We start from the raw sequence: 24,203 nt of genomic DNA on the forward strand, positions 1-24,203 counted from the left end.
CTCATTAGTGTAACATTCACTTTCAGGTCACTAATGAGTAATTTCAAGGTGGTGATGAGAGCGGAAAAACAGCAGAGGAAGCAATACTGCAGTCGCTTCCTGTCGTCGATGTTTGGAATGCAGTATGGAAAAACTAGTGGCACAGTTTGGTGGCCCTTCAAGTCAACATTGGTTAAATTCCCACATATAAGGTAGGCTAATAGTTAAAGTTGTTTGTAAGAATTTCAGGGCAGGTCAAAAGTCACATCTCAAGTCAGTCGAGATAAGTCAAAGTCTAGTGTCAAATGTGTCACAGCAAGTCTTAAATTGAGGGCAAGTCAAAGTCCAATGTGTCTACTTACTAATGTTTAGTACATAAGTGAGACCTTGATTTATCAATATATAGAACTGTCGAGTCTTTAAAGAATGAAATTGCAAGGAAATCTCTTATGTTGCTTAGAGGTCAAGTGAGTAATATTTAGTGGTGAGGTTGAAGATTGCAACCGACTGAAAGGCCCACCACCAAACCCGATCTCCAAGACTGAAGGCACCATGGTTTTGCAATTAGGGGTGATGTGACGGCAGTGTCGGAGAACCTATGTTGACCTTCAAGTAATGTATGAACACAATAGGCCCCCTCTAGAGCCAGTGTTTGGTTTGTCAGTTCTAGGCTACTATGAAAATATGGCGGTGCAACACGGCGGACTCTGGGGAGAGGACCGGCTCCCTGTATGGATATTAAGGGCTCATTGTAAGCTATCAAAAACATGACGATTCTTAGTTTCGAATGGTTTTACACTAATGACAACACAGCAATAAATACATTATTCAATATCTGCATTATCAATAGATCCCGCTCAATACTATAAACTAGACATTTATGTCTACTACCCAAGTCTACAGCTCTGAAACAAACATTTCTTGATTGATTCTAGATTTTACATTTAACTAATGTAATTTTTTTAATTAAAAAATAATTTACATTTAACTAATGTAATTTTTTTAATTAAAAAATCCTTAATTTTACATTTTTCATTTAACTTATTATTATCGTAAAACAAATTTAAAGCTAGGTTTTGGTCCTTTTTGTTGACATTTCACACCCACACCCACCGCAGACATTACAGCAAAACTGGACTCTGATAAACACATCCTCATGAGGGTTTCCTTTGGAGCAAGCTACAGATTTCCAAAAGCTCCTCTTAAACCTTTGGGACAGCAGCCCAGCCAGCACACAGACAAAGTGCAGAACCATGTTCATGATGGAGCAGAGGCACTGGAGGGTTTATTTTGTTGTTATAAGAACGGACTGAGGCTTGTGTTGCATGACTTAATGGACAGGATACTAAGATGTGTTGGCCCCATCTCCACAATCTGTGTAACGAGGAGGTGAGATTAACATAACTGAGAGGAACGACGGTCAAATCTACAACAAGAAGATGTTTAACTCCAGCCCCGGTACATGTCCGACCCTTCAACTCCAGCTGCTGCAGTAGCTGATATCCTCAGTAAGACTGCTAAAACTATTATTTTCATTATACCATAAAATAAGAACAACCTTTATTGATCCTCTGAGGTGAAATTTGGTTGTTGCAGCAGCACAGACGGCAACAGTAGAGATAAATAAAAGTAAAATAAATAATTAATAAGAGGTATATAAAACTATACTTAAATAAAATGAGATAAAAAAAATGCTAAATTGAAAACTATGCAAGAGCATGTAGTGACAGTCAAGTCTAAAGTCTAAACAGTGTCAAACAGGCATCATTTCATCTAAAAAGTCAAAAAACTTGCTTTCTTCAAATCCTGTGATTACTATATTTCTTTATTGAGCTTCTAAATAAATTTTGTCCTACAGTTCAAGAATGAACTTTGAAGCCAACATGGTCGAGACGTCCTTGAACATCCACAATTCAATAATAATTGAGCAAACTCCATCTTGTGATAACGATCATGCTTTAAGATTGAAAGATTAGACGAGTTATTGATAATGACTCTCTATTTTGTGCAGATAGAATATTTTCCCTTTGCTCTATTGTTGTCAGCCTTTCCTCTTTACAAAGTAACCGTCTCCATTGACCGACTTTATCCCCGCTGAAGGCAACGCTGCCTCTCTGTGCTCCCTCAGCATGTCGCCCACATGCCTTCTCCTCTGAAGTTTTCCTCCGATCGATCTCAGACAAGGACAGATGAGTAAACCGACACAGGAGAATTTCCATGAACTCTCAAGTTTTTTGATCCACCTTGAGATTAAGACCAAATCCCACCACAAGGTAAGAGTCCTTCACTCTGGCAAAGTGACTCCTGTGCTGTGTTCAAACAAAATGGCAGTTAAATTCAAAACTGTTGGCCAAAAGAAAGCCGGGGATTTGCTTCTTGTAACAAACAAACGGTGTTAAAGAAGCAGACGGATGAAGCAGGGATATCCAACGGATCACGTCAGTCACACAGAGGATAATGTCGCCAATTCTTGTTTTTAGTTGACAGGAACAAATCTGAAACACCCCATGTAACAATTTATCCATTTGGAAAAAACAACTTGTATTATTCCAACTAGTGTTGCGTTGCTTTTAAAAAAATGGTACAGTTAAAAACAATAAAGTATTGTTCATTCATTTACTGTTATTTCATGTGTCCTATTTATTTATCTACTTGTGTCCCCTGTCCGTGTAGAATTATAAAATATATACATGGAAATCATTCCCCCTGTAGGGAGAATACAGAAAAAAAACCTTAATTCATCAGTTTTAATAGATGGACTGCGGTCCGTAAAGAATAGAGCACAGATGAGCCATTCAGTTTTCTGTGTAAAATATAGATTGGGGACGAAAGGAACATTTGATTCAATAAATAATGGCGACAATGATGATGAGCAACAGGGGTCAAAGATATTTCAACAGTTTGCGTATGAATTCATGAATTCATTCCTATTCGTAGAAGCAAAAACATCCAAATGAAATGAGGGATTGGGAAGTGTATTAATACCCCATGATGGTCTTAAATAATCTCAAAAAAAAGTTTAATTATGACTCTTGATTTCTTGGCAAGCCCCGCCCATCATAGCTGGTTGAGGTGGAGACAGTTGGTTATGCATTGTCCTGGAGTAATAGAGTGACCATAGCTCATTGGTCAGGGCACAGGACAAATTGGGTTATCAATTGCAAAAATGTCAGCGCATACCGCTTCACAACTTCCTTACTTAACTTTCACAATAAAAGCCCAAAACAATATACACAGCATCACTGCTTACCAGGGAGAACTTAAATTCACTAAAAGGCGACTCAACAATAAGTTCACAGTATGTTTATCACAAAAACTTGTCAGTATTTATTATGAATGGTCCACTGGCCTACGTTGACCTGGTACGTTTTAATCATGCAACAGCAATGATGTAATTAATTACACTGCAACGGACTGAATCTTAAATACTCATCATCTTAAAAACATATCAAGAACCATCTTGCCCTCCTATCCTGTATTCATGTCTCTCTTCCAAACTTTTACATCTATTTGTTTAATTTGCTTTTTAATATTTGATGCTCTGTGTCTCTCTCCTCTTGTTTTATAGCATTATGTGAGGTACTTTGAATTTCTTTTGCTTTTATTTTGTAGTCACTTTTGTCTACTCTTATCACATCAATCGGTGTATGTCACAGTTTGAGTGTGAAATAAATAAAGCAAGAACTGTCAGGGCCAAGGAAACACGGTTAAAAGTCTACATGAGGATGTGAGGAAACACTGCACCCTTTCACATTTACAGGTATTTAATGAGCCTTGAAATCAACAAAGTGCTCTTAAGTGCAAAAATCAAATCGCTGTAAATGTAAGCGGTAATGGAGCTGTCAATTTGCTTTGAGAGGAGTGAGATGATCAGGTCAGATAAAGATGTACTTTTACTTCGTCCTTGTACAAAGTTGTAATACAAGCTGAATGTACCTGGTTGCTGTAGTAGTTGGAGAACATTTAAGGGAACAAATACAATTTAAATTCTAAGTTTTTTGGAGATGAGGCATCAGCATTACTTTTCTTCAGGAACCTTGAAGTAAAAAGTGTTTGTGCAGAAACACACTCACACTGAAACGCTGCACAATCAGTATGCAAATAATAGTAAAAACAAAAGAATCTGCCTTTCTATATAACTATAATCTAAATCCAGTCCTCATATAAACTATACTCATCACAATCCTCTGGGAAAGGCTGATTGGTAATTCTGGACGCGTTCTGCTCGCTGCGCTGTTTATCAGCTATACAAAGGCACCGAATTACAAGCTTTATCGCTTGAGAACTAATGATGAAAAATATTCACATATTCTATTCAACTGAAATATTTCTATCAAATGAGAGTAAATATAGTTTGGTTTATCTGGGCTTTTGTTTTGTATCCTCTGCACATCAGCTTGCTGGGTTCCTGAAAATAACAAACAACTTGTGATGCTTAAGGATTTGAGCCAATGATTCAGAGGTCATTGACCTTTTAGTGAAAAGATAAATGCTGTAGATAAACAGTTGAGCTACATTTTTTTCTGTCAGGAAGGGTCCAGAAATTCTGCTGCAGTTCCCTATTGTTTTGGTGGATGCTATTATTATCATATTATTATTATTATTATTATTATTATTATTATTATTATTTATTATTATTAGTAGTAGTAGTAGTAGTAGTAGTAGTATTTTTATTACTATTAGTATTTATATTATTGTTATTATTAATTATTATTATTATTATTATTAGTAGTAGTAGTAGTAGTAGTAGTATTTTTATTACTATTAGTATTTATATTATTGTTATTATTTATTACTATTATTAGTTAGTAGTAGTCGTAGTAGTAGTATTTTTATTACTATTATTATTATTATTATTATTATTATTATTATTATTATTATTCAGAGTTAATCTTCCTTCCCATGCATTCAAATAAACCAAACTTTGCATATGGTTCCTATTCAAACTTCCTCAACTGACTTTTTGAGCTGCCAGGTTTTTGAAAAGTTTAAATCTTTTTTGTTGGTGTCATGGTAGCTGTATTCCGGTAAATGTCCAAATTATATAAAAAAAATTACATTGTTTGGCAGTATTTTGAATAATGTGCCTATGAAAGCTATTACCGTCAAAGGAAATAGAGCTGTCAGAGCTTGACTTGTTATTGTGCTGTGTGGATTAGAGACACGTTACTACAAGGTTTAATAATGATTATGGCCCAGACAGTTCTCTTTTCATATCCTCCTGTATTTCTGATTTGTCTCCCTTCTTTCATCGTCCTTCTCTTCCTTATTCTTCCTTTTTCATCCTCAAAATACCAGGCCTCACTGCACAGACTCACTGCTGCGGCTATAAATTAAATTATTTTTGCCCAAACAAACACAACAGTTTGATACGACAGCTTCACCATGGGTTTAGATATAACGCCTGGGGGTGGGGGTCACATCAGCCTAAAGTGTTGTGTTGTTTTTTTTCGGATGAGAGGTATCATGAGCTGTGATTGCTACGTTGAAGGCCATTTGGAAACTGATTTGCCAGCAGGTGGTGTCAGCTGGTGCTGCTGCAGGTCATGGTGAAACGCATTCGGGAAAAACATGTGATTAGAGCTGAGAGCGGCTGCAGATGAGCTGGTTGACCTTTCTGCATCTTTGGTGGGAGGCGCTCGGTAACCACGGTGACATTTCCGTTCACCTGTTGTACTTTGATCTTCTGAGAAGAGCTTCACAGAGCAGCTCTGCATGAAGATCTTCAGACCTTACGCTGAAGTAAGAGACTCTGTCCAAACCTTTGCCTCACAACAGATCCCCACTGAGACTCTTTTCATTATTGAGGGATACAACATAGTATATTATTATAGTAATAAGTTATAAATACACATAAAGATGACACACACAGGACGTAGTTGTGCTTTGAATGGTTATTCTCTAGCAAAACTATTGAAGTTTGAATGTGTATTGTCATCTGTTCCTCCCACATCAAGGCACACTGGTGAGTCATGTTTTAATTTGTTAAGCAGCTGCTAGTATCTTATTTTTCTTATATGTGCTTTATGCTTAAGGAGACATTTAAATACTCTTTGAGCAGGTAGGGCACGCGTTTAAATAGTATTTCTATCATGAAATACTTTAGTGAGACATTTCTATTTATTAACAATAAATGTAATTTATTTTATCAGAGGGCACAAGTTTTAGACAGTGTGTGGCGCTGCCAAATGCGAGCTGTATTGCATATATTATATGCACAGTATTACTATATAATGAATCAGCTGATAATGTCTAACGTCTTTGTTATGTGCAGCACTGACAAAAGCATGAAATATGTAAAACAAACAAAAAAAAAGGTTATTTAGACACAAAAATAATAATAAACAGAGAATACTAATTAGTATCATTATGTCTGGAGGTTGCATGACAAAGCTGTATTTTAGAAGCAACAAGATACAGTATCTATTGGTCAGACAGTAGATTATCCCACAAAATGACCATTTATGTATCTATTACTCAACCTGCATCACCTTGAATCCTTGAAGAAAACATAGTTTTTTTTGCATGCCTCCACTGCAAACTAATACTATAAACAACAGCAAAGTACTTCCCGAACAAAAGCATCTCAATATTAACATCAATATCTGTCTCAATATCAATTCTCCATTCGCCCAATGGAGACGTGCGAGGATAACAAAGTTTGCTTCAAGGTGAGTAATTGATATACGAATGGTCACTTTGTGGATAAAGTATTTCCTCTTAAGGAAGGATTTAAAATCAGCTCTTCTCAAGCGGCTTAGTATCAACCTTCAGTTTCGTACCACTCACAGTGAGATGATAAACTGCACTAACGCTGCATTCACATTAAATCAGGTGGATGGTAGACGACAGACAGACTACATCTTTTTGGATGGCACGGGAAAAACAAACAGACCGATTGATTTGACAAGACGACAAAAAAAACAAAAACTGATGATATGTTGCTATGGTAATGGCAAAAATGATGCATATATCAATGCAAATAGCTTTAAAATGCAGCTTTTTCTTAATATTCTATTGCAAACTTTTTCAAACTTTCTCCAGTTTGATGGAGTTACGTAACATTCAACGGTTAATTCTGATCCAGGGGACCAAATTTGCAACTTTGGAAGACGATACCATGTTCGTTTCCCGTTATTCTCCGCCGGCCTCACCTAGTTTCCCCATCCTGCTCTCATCCACTAATATGATATCCCGTTTGCCGTCCACCGTCTGCCTGATTAAATGTGAATGCAGCATAAACCAACCCCATTTGATCCAACCACGTCTTAATTAACTCGCCTCTCACCCAAAGCACTGTAAGCGAGCAAAAGAAGTTTTGATTCCAATTTGATCCAATTACGTTTTGATCTTTTCTCCCTCCAATAACACTCCTGATGCTCTCTTTTATCTTCACCGCAGTCACTGCAACGATAATTAATCGACAAACCACCGGCCTGATGGGAATAATGGGCGTCTGGGAAGAATCAATACTACAACGCAGCCCCCCCCCTCCCCCCTCCTCCTGTGAATCATACAGCTTTTCATCAACGAGAGGTAACGGAGCTTTGTCCTCTACTCAGATCTACACTGCTGGTTCTAGCGATTGCGTTGACGACGACCAAAAGGCCAAGTGATGCCTTCCCGGATCTCAGGAGGGAGTGTGAGGACGGAGACGGATTGTCACAGCTGAAGTGCATGTTTATAGATCAGCTCTGACTGAGTGCTCCTTTAGAAAAGGCCCCTCCGCTGCCCAATCGATGAGGCGATTATGTCATTGTTACCTTCCACTTGATTATGGAACAGTTTGAGCCGAACACACACATCCTCGAGGCTAAATAAAGATGCAGCTTTTTTTCTTGTAAACTGCCGTGTGAGTGCTAGTGTTAATTTGTCCTATGGATGTCTCCTTGTTGGCCCTGTTAACAGCCTGTCATCCGTGCTGAGACAGTAGAGAACAAATATTTACCTTGATAAACACAGACAGCTCATTAGATGTGTCACTTCAAAAAAAAGGAGCACGGTGGAAATAAATGGCCACAGCCACTTGAGACAGAGAGGTGTTGTGTGTGTGTGTGTGTGTGTGTGTGTGTGTGTTACCTGTTACAGTCGACGTGCAGCAGGAGGTGGGTGGCGCTGATGGTGAGGGCGATCTTGTGCCACTGGCCGTCAGCGAGGCGGTAGGGGAAGGACTCGGAGCGCGGTTTGCCTTTGAAGCGGTAGTGGTAGCGGATCTCCTCTCTCACCCCGCTGCTCTCCAGCTCAAAGTAACTGCAGAGAGAAAAGAGAGGAGGTCAAGGACGCTCGCTTTTCTCGTACAATGTCTCTGGTCAGGGGTGGAGGAATATGTAAACTCGTGGGAAACACTCAGCATTGCGTACACAAGGTTTTGTACAAGGCAGGTTAGTGAATTGTATTGGAAGTAAAGGAAAAGTGGGCCTGACTGGTGCTCTCAGAGTAAGAAAATCCTGTATATGGAGAGACATCAGAGATTTGTTGCAAAGCAGTGTGTCCTGATACAATCATGACTTGATAAAATATCTACTTAAAGTATCTTGCTACGGATACTGACGCAATACCATAAAAAAAAAAATGAATTCATTAAAAAAAAAAACTACTTCAACTACTGTTAACTGAAGATCTTTTCCCAAAAAACAATACTAATGTGTGTACACATGACAGTGAGTTGATGTTTAATCACACAGCTGCTGAGGTGAATGCTCAGTGTCAGCTTTGTGTGAAAATATGTCTGACAGCTTGTCTAACCAAAAAGAAGAAAAGAAGTAAAGATATTTCTGTCTCAGTTCCACAGAGTGCTTGAAGTGAGCCGCTGCTCACTGGTCTCAACACTTCTACATTTTACTCTTTGGCATACCGTCACGTCTTCTTGTGCACCGGCACTTCTAACAAGCTGCTGGTACTCTCTTCTACTCTCTTCATGTCAAGTTCTCTGGGCAATTTCTCAGCCATTAGAGGCCGTATGAACATGAAAACAATCTGGACAGCATCTGGACGAGCTGACGCACTTGGGAGGCACGGGGGAGGAAGTGGGAGAACGAGGGGTTCATTTTTTTATATTATATACAAGTATGGTTAATGAAACTTTATTCAAAACTTCTCTGAATCTGCTCTTCGGATTTAGTATGATTTTAGGCTGTGTTTTTAGGCTGTGTTTTGGGTAAATAATAAAGTAATTATTCAAATATGGAAAATTTTGACTTTATCCTTTTTTGGGTTATCTACAGTATGAATAATAGTCCAAGATCATGTGGATTTGCATAATCAAAACCCTTGAAGTGCTATGGTGCAGAACCCCAAAAGACAATGTCTCCTAGTATGCCAACAACTGAATAAGGGCAGCACTGGTATTTTCCACTTCAAGCACTGGTCACCTGCGATCTACAGCTGGTGGTGCGATGCAGGCGTTGGACCTGCAGCTCATCTCAGCACCACATGCGCTCTACTCTCCACCCTCATCAGCCTCGCTAGATTAAGACCCAGCCAGCCAGAGGCAGCAGCAGCCTGAGAGCCGCAGGCATCCAGTCATGACATTTCAGCTTCCCTGCGGCTGAGAATGACCCCCAAACACTGGAACCCCTGGCCCCTCACACACACTCACACACTAAGTATACAGTATGTGACACGGCTCCCCGACACGTAATTCGAACCTTGCCAGAACATAACCTATTCCAATATATCCAGGCACACAGACACGCACACATACACACAGACAGGGATCAAGCCCATCCAATACCAAAGGCCCAACAGCTCTCATGCATATTTATGGAAAGGGAGAGGCGACCCACTCCAGAGAATATCAATGGAGGCTGTGAGGAGGCAGATTTTTTTTTTACATCTTTCGGTTTGGAAAATGAAGGAAACTGAGAAGAACTCTTAAGAACACTACACAAGGAAAACACCAAACACACTTCAGGATTAAAAATCAATATATGAAGTTGGCACCGACCAGGTCCACATTAGAACTGATGGCCTTTGCTTCACAACACTGACATGAAGTGATGATCTAAGCACTACAGTGCAGCCTCTGAACATGAGACATAAGAGAAGGAGGTTTTAAATCAGTCTTGATAACATTGTATTCACCAAAGAAATCGCTGAGAAGTGTGCATGCGAGTCCAATGGGGGAAACAAGTAGTCAAACATTTAGACAGCTGTTGTAAACTAGCCAAACAACTAATTATCTAAAACCCCTTAATTAAAACCAAGTCTTGTTTTTAATCCCTCGCTGCACAAACGTTGTCCACTTAACTACGGCAAGCACAGTAGGTCAAAGTTACAAAAGTTGTTTATGATATAATTGAAGCCTATTTGTATAGCATTACAAGTGAAATAGCTTCTATTGCATTTGTAATGTAATTCTTCATATCTTTCATGTTGAAGCCTTGTGAACATAGTTGAAAAACTAAAATAGCATCTTTAGTTGCTGAGTAACAGAATCTTACCCAAATCCCTGTGTGTCTGTTTATATGCTCAGTTAATGAAAGCTGCAGTCATCGTGCCATGTCTCCTACATAACGAGAATTCATATTTACATATTAATTATTGTAACCAAGAAAAGACAAAGGAAAGACAAAGGAAATTAGGGGAGGGGGTTCAGATCACGGAGTTCAAACATCTCCACGGAGCTAATGACGGACTGTTATTACCAAAACAATTATCACACAGTAGATGAACAAGCATCACAGGGAAGTGTTTCTCTGCAACATTACATTGCATTTGCATTCACCGGGCTTTGGCTGCCGACGTAGATGAGAGAGAGAGGTAGAGAGAGAGAGAGAGAGAGAGAGAGAGAGAGAGAGAGAGATAGATAGATAGATAGATAGATAGATAGATAGATAGATAGATAGATAGATAGATAGATAGATAGATAGATAGATAGATAGAGATGTAGAGATAGAGAGATAGAGATAGCGATAGAGAGAAAGAGAGATAATAGAGAGAGTGAGAGAGAGTGAGAGAGAGAGAGAGACATAGAGAGAGAGTGAGAGAGAGATAGAAAGAGAGAGAGAGAAAGAGAGACAGGGAGAGAGAAATAGATAGATAGATAGATAGATAGATAGATAGATAGATAGATAGATAGATAGATAGAGAGAGATGTAGAGATAGAGAGAGATAGAGATAGCGATAGAGAGAAAGAGAGATAATAGAGAGAGAGTGAGAGAGAGAGAAAGAGAGACAGAGAGAGAGAAATAGATAGATAGATAGATAGATAGATAGATAGATAGATAGATAGATAGATAGATAGATAGATAGATAGATAGATAGATAGATAGATAGATAGATAGATAGATAGATAGATAGATAGATAGATAGATAGATAGATAGATAGAGAGAGAGAGAGATAGATGGGGGGTAGAGTTAGTAAGGGGAACGTCTGGCCAGCTCGTCCCTCTTTGTTCAGCATGTCATCACTCTGGGATTAAATGAATACATCACTGCGTGGCCGCTCTAAACCGGGCTGAGACAGAGACGCTCATACTCAGGAGGAGAGGAGTCATTTGAATCAAACGAGGGCTGAAGTGAAAGCTGAGAGCTCTCCTGCTTCGCCTCCTCCACTGATGGGAGAAGCCTCCTGCGGGGCTTCGAGAGGCCTGAAATCACCGGACGGGCAGAAACACCGTTATCCTGATTTGACTCATGAAATAATCATCAAAAGGCATTAAGTCCACTTCACAGCGAGCATTTACTTTATGAACCATTGAGTGGTAGCTATTGTAACCCCCTGCCTGTACAGCATATTTAATGAAGGGGGATTAATCTATTGGCAGGCAGTCCATTTGTAACTAATTGTGTTGCCTGACAGACACTTAAAATGACATATCCGTGTCTCTGTAGGAAATAAAAACAATGAGCCTTATCTCCATTTTAAAGGCTCTCTTTTCATCGCTGGTCCTTTTATAACCAGCATTTATTTTTTTATACTAATGGCCATTGCGTAGATCCAACAGATCACTAATGTGAGCATCCACAGTTTCCACAGAAAACCAAAAAAAGTAATTTGGGCAAATTAGTATTTCATAGAAAACCGAAAATGTTGGCTATCAGTGGTAGAAAGAGACTCTACTATGATAAGAATGTGTTCTGATTTCATGTGATAATAAACTGTGCTACTCTCGCCGCTATTTTTCGAAACAAAGACGCACTAGAAAAGTGTGTGAATGAGCACAGAGCAACAAAGAAGTGTCAAAAATGTAATGGATTTAACCAAATAATTGCGAGTAAACAATGACTAGCAGACAGTGGATGGTGGGACATTGAGGGCTGTAAAAGAACACACTGCTTTTGTCCCTCCAAATTTGGACAAGAACTGCTGCACTTTCTGAGCCGCACTGGGAGAATCCTTTCAGAAGCAGAAGTCTTTGTTGGCCAATAACGTTGCATTCGGTCTAACAATGTGGACTTCAGAGGAGAGAGCCCCTGAACTGGGACACGGCTTTATTCCCTTCTCATTTCTAGTAAGCCAAACCACAATTTTCAAAGAGAAGAAAATGCAAGGAAACACTTTATGGTGCCTTTTTTTTTTTTTTTTTTTGCCAGAATTTCATTGTGAGTCTACATATTGAACATCACTGCCATATCTCTGTCCGGCTCCACAGTGGTAGAATGAATGTAATGTAATACTGTAAAGGCAAATGTAATGACCTATTGCACCCTTCATCTACAGATATGGTGGTTTTGCAGGTGTAAAAGGATTCTCTGCATCTAATTTCTTTATCTGCAAAGTCAAGCTTCTATACCAATGTGAACTAAGAAGCTCCGGGTGACATGACAAAAGAATAGGACTTGACATATTGTTAATGTTTACTGCTGCAAGTGCAGAAATTTGTCTTGGGAGTGTGCAGAGAGACCCCAACAACTAAACACTCACACACTCACACACACACAGCTAAGTTAATCGTGATTATCATATCTTAAACGTAACACATTGCACACTATGAATTCTGTATCTTAAAGCATTTGAAGAGTCTCATAATGTTTGTTTATTGATATTAAAATGTATGCAGCAAGGTTTTCTAAAATCTAATCAAATCTCTGCAGGATTAAATTGATTTGATCTGTTTAGTTGTTGTGAACCCATGGAAGTCACTGTGCCGGTGTGATGCTCTCACAGCACTTGTTGTTACGAAACGGCTCGCAAGGGGAAGGAGCAAGAAGCAACATAAAACCAAATTAAAGTTATTTATTGAGAGGGAAGATAGATTTTCAAAACAACACAAAAGGCGACCTACTAAGGGAAAAAAAACGTCTAGTGGGTCCTGTTCGAATCAAATCAACAAATGCATCCAAAAGAGGACTCTTCAAAATAAGAGCGGCTACTAACTTTATCTAAAGTAAAGCAAAATAGAACAAGAACCTCAAGATGATCTCATTCCTACTTGGATATTTTGCTTCTTGGGCAAAAGCCTCCGGCATCACTATGACAACAGCCTTCTGCATCGTATCTTCAAGCAGTTCAGTTTAGGTTCAGACTAGACAACACAACCACTTAGTAGGGAATAGAAAATATACCATCGTGGTTTGGTTTATTATAAGTACGCTTGAAACGTAACTAATGGTACAATTGTAACATCATGTGACTCAGGGGTGCATCCTTCAAAGTAATGGGGGAACTATTTCTGGAAAGAGATGTGGCTGTTGATGTGAATCTCCCTCAAGAAGTCTTGTTGAAATTATGTCTAACATCCATACTGCCGAAATCAGCGTAATATTCAGCCATGACATTGACAATCTTTTAGATAACACCAAGGCCGCTTTCTGTCTTCCGGCAATAAGTCACATGACCCAATAACAAACAGACCCAATTAGGTAAAAAGTATCCTTTCCATAATACAAGCACTTTTGAGTAGATGCCACTGACGCCGGCGAATTTCCCCGAGCGAATTGCCCCCAGCTTCTGCCGCTCACAGTATTATAAATGTGCTGAGAGCAGGAGTTATGGCGATTCAAACTGCTGAGTAATAAATAAACAGGCACACTGTCAGGGTCGCAGGCTGTGTCTCCTGATATGGAGATTGTGGGCTGTTGAAGGGTCTCTGCGGTGCGGTGACAGCTATGGGAAGAAAGCTGTAGAGGTGACAAGTGGTCTTCATCAAAACGAACTGGCGTCATCTGTGAGAGAAAAGTTTTGGAAATGAATGGCTGCCCCAAGAGTGCCGGGTTGGCTGTATATCATCCTTCCTTCACCCCGCAGTGTCATGCTGCTTTTTTTATGGAGGGCAGCTGACAGCCAATTATCTGCTCAATAGGGAGGTCAACACTCTGGAGCTTGTCTGTGGAATTGGAGGAGATGGTGGTAAACCAGATACTACTATGGAGGGGGGAAAAAACGCACCGATGCCTTCAGTTACTGACCTGAAAAATGGGACCAGGGTTGGCTGTGAGGCATTGTGCTTCAGTTGTCACATGAAGACCAACCTTGATGGAGTTTCCGGATTTAGCGGATAGTCTCATCACACTGGAGGGCGATGGTAGGGAGGTGTAAAGCTCGAGGTGTAGGGATCAATGGGATGTGATGAGCAGCAGCAAATTAACTTGTGTGAACACAGTGAGTGTGAACACTGTGTGTTCAGTGTGTCGTTATTAGCAACAAAGCACAGTGAGAGGTGGACCGCCTCGGGTTCCTGTTGATGAGGTCCATCAGGGCAGGGATGCCATTGGGTTTAAACAGTTGATGGACGGGCCGGAGGAGAAGGAATTACAGGGTTGCAGAATTGTAAATAAAAAAAACATCCACTTGGGTGCTTCTCTAAAAAAATCCAATGCACAGCTCAGGAAACTCTAGATGTTGTTAGTTCAGTGAACATGCTAACGCGTTTAATGGTTCAAGTGCAGTGCTCTTTAATAGGACACTCCAGGACACTCTTGTAAAGGAGATTTTTAATCTCAATGAGGCTTTTCCTGGTTAAATAAATAAAAAAATAAAAATAATAACCAAGAGATCTTGCTCCATGAAAACTCTCATAAGACACCGATAGGGGTATATATATTGAGATGCTTTATCTCTGTAAAAGTAGCAATACCACACGTAAAAACGTACTTGAATAGTCCTGCATTAAAATTATTATCAGAAAAATGTACTTAAAAGGTAGAATGAGTAGGATTTCCTAAAAAAAAAATGTAAAGACTCATAACAAAAATAATCTCTCTCAATCATGGATTTTGTGCAATAAAAATAATAAATAAAGTGATGATTACTGTATGTGGTAGATGTTTAACATTGTACTAAATGTTCTTATTTTGTTTTGTTAGGGACGTTTCTGTGCGACAACCTCGGACGAAAAGCGTGGCGACGAGGTGCCAGTTTGTAAGCATGCATCCAAGAGGATGCTACAAAAATGGCTCACACAGCGTCAAAAGGAACGTTATTATAGGGGGGCAAAACCTTTTCATTCTTCCTGTTCGCAAATAACGTTTTTTAATAATTTTTTGGGGCGATTCCCAGTGGAAAGAAAGACCAAGAAAAACCTTTAGTATAGTCTCTGTCAGTTAAGATATTGAAATTTATTATATTTGAGGTATCAAACTGAAAAAACAGTTAATGGATCCCAATGTTGAAAGATACTTTGTGGTTTCTGATGTTTTTTAGTTGTTTTTTTGCCAGAGAGCTTTTTTGTGCTTCATCCTTTATGGAGGAGGTGGTCAGCCAAGGTGGTGAAGGTCTCTGGGGTCTGAATACTGTTGGACAGGTGAGGGAGGTTTGGAAGTCTCAGGGGTGTTAGCAGGATGCTGTCATTCAAACTAACAACAAACACAGTGGAGGTTTCTGGGAAGTGTGAAGCAGGCTGAGTGTAAGATTGCCTTTTTTTTTTCATGCTGTGTGAGTAATTTATTTTCCTCTGGGTTTCATGTTCTTCAGTGGTCCTTCCTATAGGCATCTTCAGCAGAGCTTCTCCGCCCAATGATGTGTTTTTACTTTATTTTTTAAGGTATCTTCATAAAAAAAAATGGAAGAACTCTGAGGAGCAGAGGGAATTATTGTTAGTCAGCATTTGTTACGTTTTTTTTCGAACAAATACCGCTGAAAAATAATCCAGAGAGTGAGGTGTAGAAACTGGTATCTGTCTGAGGTGAGAGGGTGAAGCTCATCCCTCACCCCTACTCCACGGGGGAGATCAGGAGTTCAGGATCGAAGCCAGCAGGTTTTCCTGTTCCACAACATTCACACACAAATCCCATCTGATGGCAAAAACACAATTTCTACCGATCAAGTACACTTCCTCTTTTTCATTTGAACAATTTTCAGATCATCTGCCAAGCAATGATAAACAAATCAAATGACCTTTTAAAAATGGTCACAGAATTTCTCAGCAATATGTCATCCCACCTGTTTTTCAAGATTACAACAAAGAGTGCATGTTAGAAACAGATGCTATGTGTACTGTATATTTATTAGATGAACAAGATTGATTTTTTATTCATTTTATTTGCCAGGACTGTAGAGATTCAGGAACGCCAAAGTGTTGTAAACGTGTGTAGACGTATAACTTACTGGTCAAACGTATAACTAATGATACGAATAAACTTGATTACTGAAAGAATGTTGAAAGTACAAACTCACTTAAGGTAGCAAAAACGTGACTTACTTCAGTAAAAAAAAAAATAACCATAGAAGTCGGTACGACTTACAGAACTGTAAATTGCAAAAAGTAGCAGCACTGAATGCAACCCTGCTAGGCGGCTGTCCAGTCAGCAAGCTGGCAAGGAATAAATCCTGCACCATCTTTGATTTAACATGGGTTGTCTCAATGGATGAGTAAAGAGATCTCGATACAGAGGTTGCATATAGGGCCCCGTTCATTCTTATGGAAGTAGCACAGTGGCGCATGAAGCCAAATAAGTTTGACTTCCAGATCTTCAACTCTGCTTCCGATCCATTTGCACATAAGGCAAGCACACAAGCGTTTGCTTAAGCCCCGCCTCCCAGCCTAGGCCTTGGCTTGCTCACATGAACGAAGGAAGGATAATAACTCTGGTTTAAGCATTTTACTACTTTTATGACACAATGATGTTGATGAACAGTTTGCTCACTTTCAGAGTTTGGATGTTGTGTTACAGAAATACAATGGCACATACTTCTCTTCCTCGCTGCAGCTCAGCCGCTTGCCAATTGGGCGGACAGCTTGTTGAGTTTAAATTTGTTTTCTGCAAGCTTGTATGCAGTGTAATATATGAAGACTTTGAGCCGATTGCTTGGAAAGATTGTCACATTTGAATGTGTTTTCCATAACGCTTTACAGCCCAGGGTTGTTTTCATTCAATCAAATATTACAGCAGTGGCTGTGCAGTGTTTTGTATAAAGCAATGTACAAATAAAGTACAATCCGAGTCTTAACATCACCGTAAGATGGATATTTTAAAGTAATTCATAAAGGTTTGTCCGATTTAACTACCAAACACACATTCTATCTTATATGTATGTGTGTGTTAAATAAGGGTTTTTCTTGTGCTCATGTTCAATTTACTATTCATGTAAAAGTAACTTTACATTGGGGAGAATATTTACTGCATCCAACTTCTTCATACTTTCTAACATCCCCAAACTTTGTCATTTAACAAGTCCCTCTCCTCCATCTCTCAGTGTGTTCAACTCCCACCTCCTGTTGACTTCAGTTCAGCATGTTTCCATAAAAGAGAAGAACCTGTAAGTGCTCGTGAACTGAGGCAAGGAGGCGGAAACGGACCTGTACAGTGACAAAGGGCATGTGGATGAACAGAGCAGCTGGAGGAGCTGGCTGAGCATCTTAGGTGTTGAAGTGTTCAGGTGGGAAGAGCGGTGGAGAGACTGGGCTTTGAGTTTGTTCATCACAGAGCTACAGCCACTTGCTGACAATGAGAGGGTTACTGGGACCCAGAAAAGTGCTGGCTAGGCAGAAAATAGGCTTATTTTGTTCTATTCAGCTTAGTGGAGCATCAATAAAACCTCCTCTCCCATTCCCCAGTGCCGGGGCATGAGAAGAAGAAAGAAAAGTTTTCTTCTGCTTTTTGCAGCGGGAACCCAGAAACGCTTTCAGTCGAAGACGTTTTCACTTTGAGGACGAGGAGAGTGGAGGATATGAGGAGGGAGGAGAGGAGGATATTATCATATTGGGTGAGCAGAGCTGTCAGAGGAGGTGGGAAGGAAAGAGAGGACGGTTTGATTGTGCCGAGAGAAAGACGAAGAAGTTGTGAAGGGACAGAAGGAATGTATGATTGGATTTGGCGGAGTGGTGGAGAGCTAGCTGTCGGCTAGCCTGGCTGAATGGGAGGCCTGTGTTATAATGGGAAAGAATGGGCATTGGCCGAGAGCTCTAATAGGGCCTTCAGAGGGGATTCAGAGGTTCAGAACAAATCCCCGGTCACAATGGGGCACAGGTCTGCTCCGAGCCAGTCAAGACTCCATCTCGCCAAATTTAATTACACTTGCAGTGTTGGAGCCTGACTCACACAACACTTTGTCTCAAAATAACTTCAGCCTGCTGAGACTTGGCTTGGCTAAATTTGCATCCCAACATCTGCTTAATCAAAAATAATATAGAATATTTGAAGGTAAAGGAAAAAAGGGCCTTAAATATTAAGTAACAGACTGGGGGTTTATTCTGTTTTACATATATTCAGTCTGTATTTCATCTGTAAATGTTTCATGAGAAATAAATATATTTTCTCATCTACCCCTAGGATGTCTGTCCATGCAGATTGTTCAGGCGTCTGCCACCTCAGCATCCCGCTACTCTGAATAATCCACAGGTCTCACTGTGTAAAGACGTTGTTATGCCACCACAAATCCTCTTAGATAGGAGGTTATGGTGGATGGATGGGTCAACAAACCTGACGTTGACTTGAAAGACAATTCTCCACATCTCGTTGCCTATACCAAAAGTATTCTGGTTTATTTTAGTCATGACAACTATTGTTCCATACCTGTGCCTAAATCTAACTAACGTTTCTCCACAGCGGTGGCAGATCAGAAAACAGTCATAAATCATCTTTATGACAGTCTTGCCGGTATACGCATTGGATCAGAATACGCTGATATTGGTTATTTTGACATCATATATTTTGTTGCTTTGGTCGGAGGAGTTATTGCTCAAAACGTGGGCATTAAAAAACATTGTGTTTATGGCTGCATAACAATAGAGCTGAGTAATAATTCCTTATGATAAATGATTGTGTTTAAATGTAATCATATTGTAAATAAAATGTATGGAGATATAGTGATCTAAACTGAAACCAAAAAAAGCACATACAAACAAGAATTAATAAGCTGTGCTCTCGAGATCAGACTCGACATGTTACCATTTAAAGGAAGGGTGATTGTACTTGGTATCTACATATGTTTTTACTTCTCAAGCAGAAATGTTTTTACTACAATATAGCCAACAGTAATTAGAACACTTTTAGCACCCTGGTGTTTTCCATTCAGCCAACCAGTAGTGAAATGAACAGGTATTGTATGGTTCATATCGACGTGATTCGACAGGAAGGAATAGAAAACAGGGCGTCCAACAAAATTTCAGTTCCAAACCGTCATCATCTTTTGATGAAAATATAACCATATTTTTTGGTAATTCTTGCAAAATTCCATCTTATTGTACATATAAGTCAGGACATGCAAATGCACTAGCATCTAGATTGTTATTATTAATGTATAGGAAGGCTCTGTTGTAGACATTAAATACCCTCGAGATTTCTTTTTTTGCTGAATCCCCAGCCTCAAAGTTAAGACTGTGCCTATGGTAAGCACAGAAATATGTCTATATGGATAACAGATCCTTTAAAAGTCAAAAAACAACCCTCTGAACATTATAAATGTCATAGACTGGTTCCAGGAATCAGTTTAGTGTGTAACAACTGAGTGTGTTTGAGTACGGCTAAGTGCCTGTAATGCAATGTTTGCTTAGTCCGAGCACTCCTCTGAGCTACATATGCTACACGGTGCATGTCATTGTGCCTGAAGGAGGAGCACAGTACAGTCAGTTGGCTCTGTTTATCCTCGCTTTTGTTTGGCCAGTCCGCTGTGTGGCGATTATGTGTGCAGGTAATATGAGAGAAACTGACAGAGAGATAGAAAGAGAGAGAGAAAGGGGACTGAAAGGCAACTCTCAGGGTCACCTTAAAAGCACAGCAGGGGCCAACGCATTTCTCTTCAAGAGCAGAGGAGCTTGAAGATGAGTGCACAGGCATGCACATACACATCAATGAGAGAAACATTCTGTGCTTAAAAGTATCAATACCACAAAGAAAAAAATACTCCAATGGTCCTGCATTCAAAACTTCACTGACATAAAAGCAAGCATCATCTGCAAAATGATGCAGAACAGTCATTGTTGTTGTTCTTGTTGTTTTTGTTATACTTGTTGTGATTTCAAAGGATTGGATTTAAATCCCTCTTGTGACTGTGCACCCCTCAAATATTCTGTTTAACTTGGGGATGCTCACAGTGCAGAAGCTAAATAAACTAACTTCTGTTTCAATGGGACTTTCATTTAGTATAACACAGCTTTTGTCTGAGTGATGAATCAAACATGCCGATATTTCTCACTGCAGAGTAACAAGATGCGTGTTTTTACTGCATTTAAGAGCAGTGGTTTCCAATTTTCTTCATTTTGTGACCCATTAAAATTAAAAAATGTCTAATTATGACCACTAATTTAAGATAACAGACTTTATAGAGTCTTTGTTTTTCTGATCTCTCTAATTTGAAGGACTTTTCCAGAATAGATAGAATCCAGTATTTTACAAGAAAAATAGGCTAAAAGTAGGGAATATTAAATATTAAAACTATTTTCAGTGGGATTGTTTTAATGTCTCCCTTTAATAATATGATGACCCCTCAGATTAACCCTTGGGGGGGGTTAGGAACCAAGAGGACTATATTTCCCGACTCAACTCTGTCCATCACTCTGCCGTTTTGTATGATTTTGCCTTTTTCTTGACTCCCAGCAAACACATATCCCAACTCCCTCGCATGCTCACTTCGACTGCGTGTTTCATAGAATGGAGTGGAGGAAAATCAATGTTGCCTGCCCTTCTAAAACAATTCATAGTTGTAGAGTTTCTCAGGGGGCCAGGGGTGAACTCGCTGCTGCCACTCGCCGATGTCCTGCAGCCATCACGCTCTGCAGCAAAATTCAGCCAATTGCTACAAATTCAAAAAGAATCTGTCCAGACTTAGTACCTGAATTATTACTCGTGTACCTATTTCTGTGCTCTGGTAGTTCCTCGCAAGATCAGTTACAAGGCCATGCATTCTAGCTATCATAGGATGCTGTATGTCTGTTTATGCAGCGTTCTACGATAAAACTCTGCACTATCAGCATGCTCAGTACTTCACAGACACAATACATGGAAGGTTATCTTTCCGCCCGGAGCATACAGGAGGATGCGCTGCATTATTCCACCCACAGACTTGCCCTCCCATCACACGCTGACTTAAACTGGCGGCGGAGTAATCTCGCACTGATCTTTACTTTACTACACCTCATCAAGTGTCATCTGCAACCAGCTATGAGGGAGATGAGAATTTCATTTTAAAAAAAAGTGAGCGTGCAGTAACCCGTGGAAGGAAAGTTGTACAGAAAAAAGGAGCTGCGGGCCAAAATGAAGAGGATTACAGACGGATTACCTGTGTTCTGACTCGTGGATGGAGAATATGACTCCTGACGTGGAGGACTTCTGCTGGATGGAGGCCAAGAAAGTAAACTCACTTTTCCTCCTGAACAGCTGCACCACTTTCTCTGTGATGTGTGCCGGGGCGTGAACTGCTCTCCCAACATCTGAAGGAATAAAGTAGAATTGAAGGAAATCATGAGCTTGTGTAAACCCTTTTCACAGGCGATGCGCCGCTGTGTGCATCCCCCATGCGCGCTCGCCAAACGTGAGGAGCAACATATTAAGCTATCTAATCACACGTGGTGGAACAGCTTCACACTTTGAAAGTATATTTCATCAACAGTTCTGGCAGTTCTGTCAGGCAGTCTGTCTGTTTGGAGGGAAAGTCATCTTTTGATGCCAACTCGCTACACCAAACTAGTGCATGCAAATTGATACTTAGATAGTAAACTTTGCCTGTGTGTGTTTGCTTACACTAAAGAGAACATTAAGTCCCCAAAGATTTTGCCCTTGGTGAAACCGTCTAATTGGGGACTGATTTCTTGCCAACAGTTATGTAGTTTGCTTTTAAAGGATAATACTTTTGAAATGAGTAAGTATAAGTTACAGTTTTTTTTTTTTTTGCAACAGTTTTTTATCATTTGCAATGTAGAGACATGGCTTATTAACATTCATGGTCCACAGAGGATGAATCCTACTGACTTTGGTGCTCCCCTCACTCTTCATCTAGCGCCACCAATAGGTCAAAATTTTAATTAGTAATTTAGGACCAAACACCTGCAACACTACAACATTACCAGCAATCTCAGACACACTTTTTTTAGCGCTAATTAGTAGATGTTAGCATGCTAACATGCTCAATTTAGATGGCCGACATTGTAAGCATAAGATTTGCTAAACATGAGCTTGTGAGCATTAATAATAATAATAATAATAATAACTTTATTTATATAGCACCTTTTAAAAACAAGGTTTACAAAGTGCTTTAACAGACCAGCCAGCAAACAGTGCATAAGAAACAAAATAAATAACAAAATAAAATAAATAAAATAAATAAAATAAATAAAATAAATAAAATAAATAAAATAAATAAAATAAAGTGATAATGGTAAAATATAGTAAACAAATATAAGATAAAATACCAAGACCAAATGAAAATGAACCAATAAAACGACGACATCACATAAAAGCCAATCTATAAAAATGTGTTTTAAGAAGTGATTTAAAAGAGATTACTGATTCTGCAAGCCTTATCTCCTCCGGTAGGTCATTCCAAAGCCGAGGGGCCCTTATGGCAAAAGCACGGTCGCCTTTTCTAAAGCCTCACATAGATGCTAGCATGGCTGACTAGTCGTGTTTCTTATGGTGCATGTGCACAAACATTTTATAACAAATACTGTTGATGCATCAAAGATATTACACACTTATTACAGAACATCATCAAAAAAAAACGTAGCACAAAGCCTCTATTTTCACTTCACTACCATTATAGCGATCTAAACAGCTTTTTCAAGTAACTCATATGAAGATAGTCACAATTATCCTGATAGAAGAAATGAACCATGATCAACTTAATGGTAATAGGCGATAAAAAAATCCGATATTGTCCCAACCTTTTGTATGTTAACCTAAATATAGGTGAGGAACGTGTCTGAGCCTCCAGGACTGAGGACTAATCTGAACACCCGGGCTTGTGGATCCACACAGCCGGCTGTAGATGACAGACAGACCAGTGGAGAGGAGCCTGTGGCGGTCTCAGTGCAGGGCTTTTAAAACTCCCCAGGGAGACAGTGGCCCGCCTGCCTTCACAATCAGCCTCCCTGCTGTCACAGCCTATCGGAGAGAGAACCTCTCCCTTCGGTTCTCCAACACACTGGACCCATGAGCTGAGTCTGTCGTTAGATCACAGCTTCAAATCCGCAAAAACACACCGTCTTCATGGTGTTAAGATATTGTCACATTTAAAGTCCGTTTTGTTTTTTTACTTTCCCCTGACTGACAAGTGAAAAATAAATAGCCGTGTGGTTCAATTCAAGGTCAACAAAGAGTTTCCACATTAATTCAATCCCATTCACACTGCAGCTCTCTCTCCTCATGTGAGCGTTTAATACAACCAAGTTCACGGTCTTCACAGCTATGATCAATACAAACAAATTGTTCCAATGAGTCACGCTCGAAACAGGCAGCATCAAACAAAAGCCAGTGCATGTGAGCTTGGCTACAAATGAGAACGGGAGTTGAACTGTGCTGTTTATCTGCAGTTATTAACTGCACAACTATATCCCCTTCAAAGTAAATATTGGGCTGGAGGATTAATGGATCAGCTGGATCAGATGCAGATATATTGTTCAGTACTGTATAATGATCAAACCAAGAGTGTTTTATGATCTGCCACATCCAATCATACCACATAAACATAGCTAAGCCCAGGAGAACTTTAAAGATCTGAAATAACTTGGTTAAAGTTAAGGAAAGTGGTCATGTTTAGAAGAAACCAACACCAGTGTAGGTAGGAGATGGGAACCAAAAAATGTTTCCTATGTCAATGTGTTTTTAAGGCAACAGACTCTTTGGATGAATTCTTTGGGAGCAAGCAAAAAAGCAATTGCACAGTTTAAATTAACAAAGAAATTGTG

General features: G+C 39.6%; 1 protein-coding gene across 1 annotated transcript in view; it reads right to left on the bottom strand.

The window, feature by feature from the left end:
• The window catches only part of LOC129105586 (protein kinase C-binding protein NELL1-like), a 261,850-nt gene that overhangs the window by 206,258 nt on the left and 31,389 nt on the right, over positions 1 to 24,203 (bottom strand). The window contains exons 4-5 of the mRNA XM_054616705.1: positions 21,581 to 21,731; positions 8,059 to 8,229 (exon numbers count right to left, since the gene is read on the bottom strand). Coding sequence (XP_054472680.1) covers positions 8,059 to 8,229; positions 21,581 to 21,731 — 322 coding nt within the window. The remainder of the gene's footprint in view (positions 1 to 8,058; positions 8,230 to 21,580; positions 21,732 to 24,203) is intronic.

The sequence above is a fragment of the Anoplopoma fimbria genome, chromosome 2 (genome assembly GCF_027596085.1).
Source record: "Anoplopoma fimbria isolate UVic2021 breed Golden Eagle Sablefish chromosome 2, Afim_UVic_2022, whole genome shotgun sequence".
NCBI lineage: Eukaryota > Metazoa > Chordata > Actinopteri > Perciformes > Anoplopomatidae > Anoplopoma > Anoplopoma fimbria.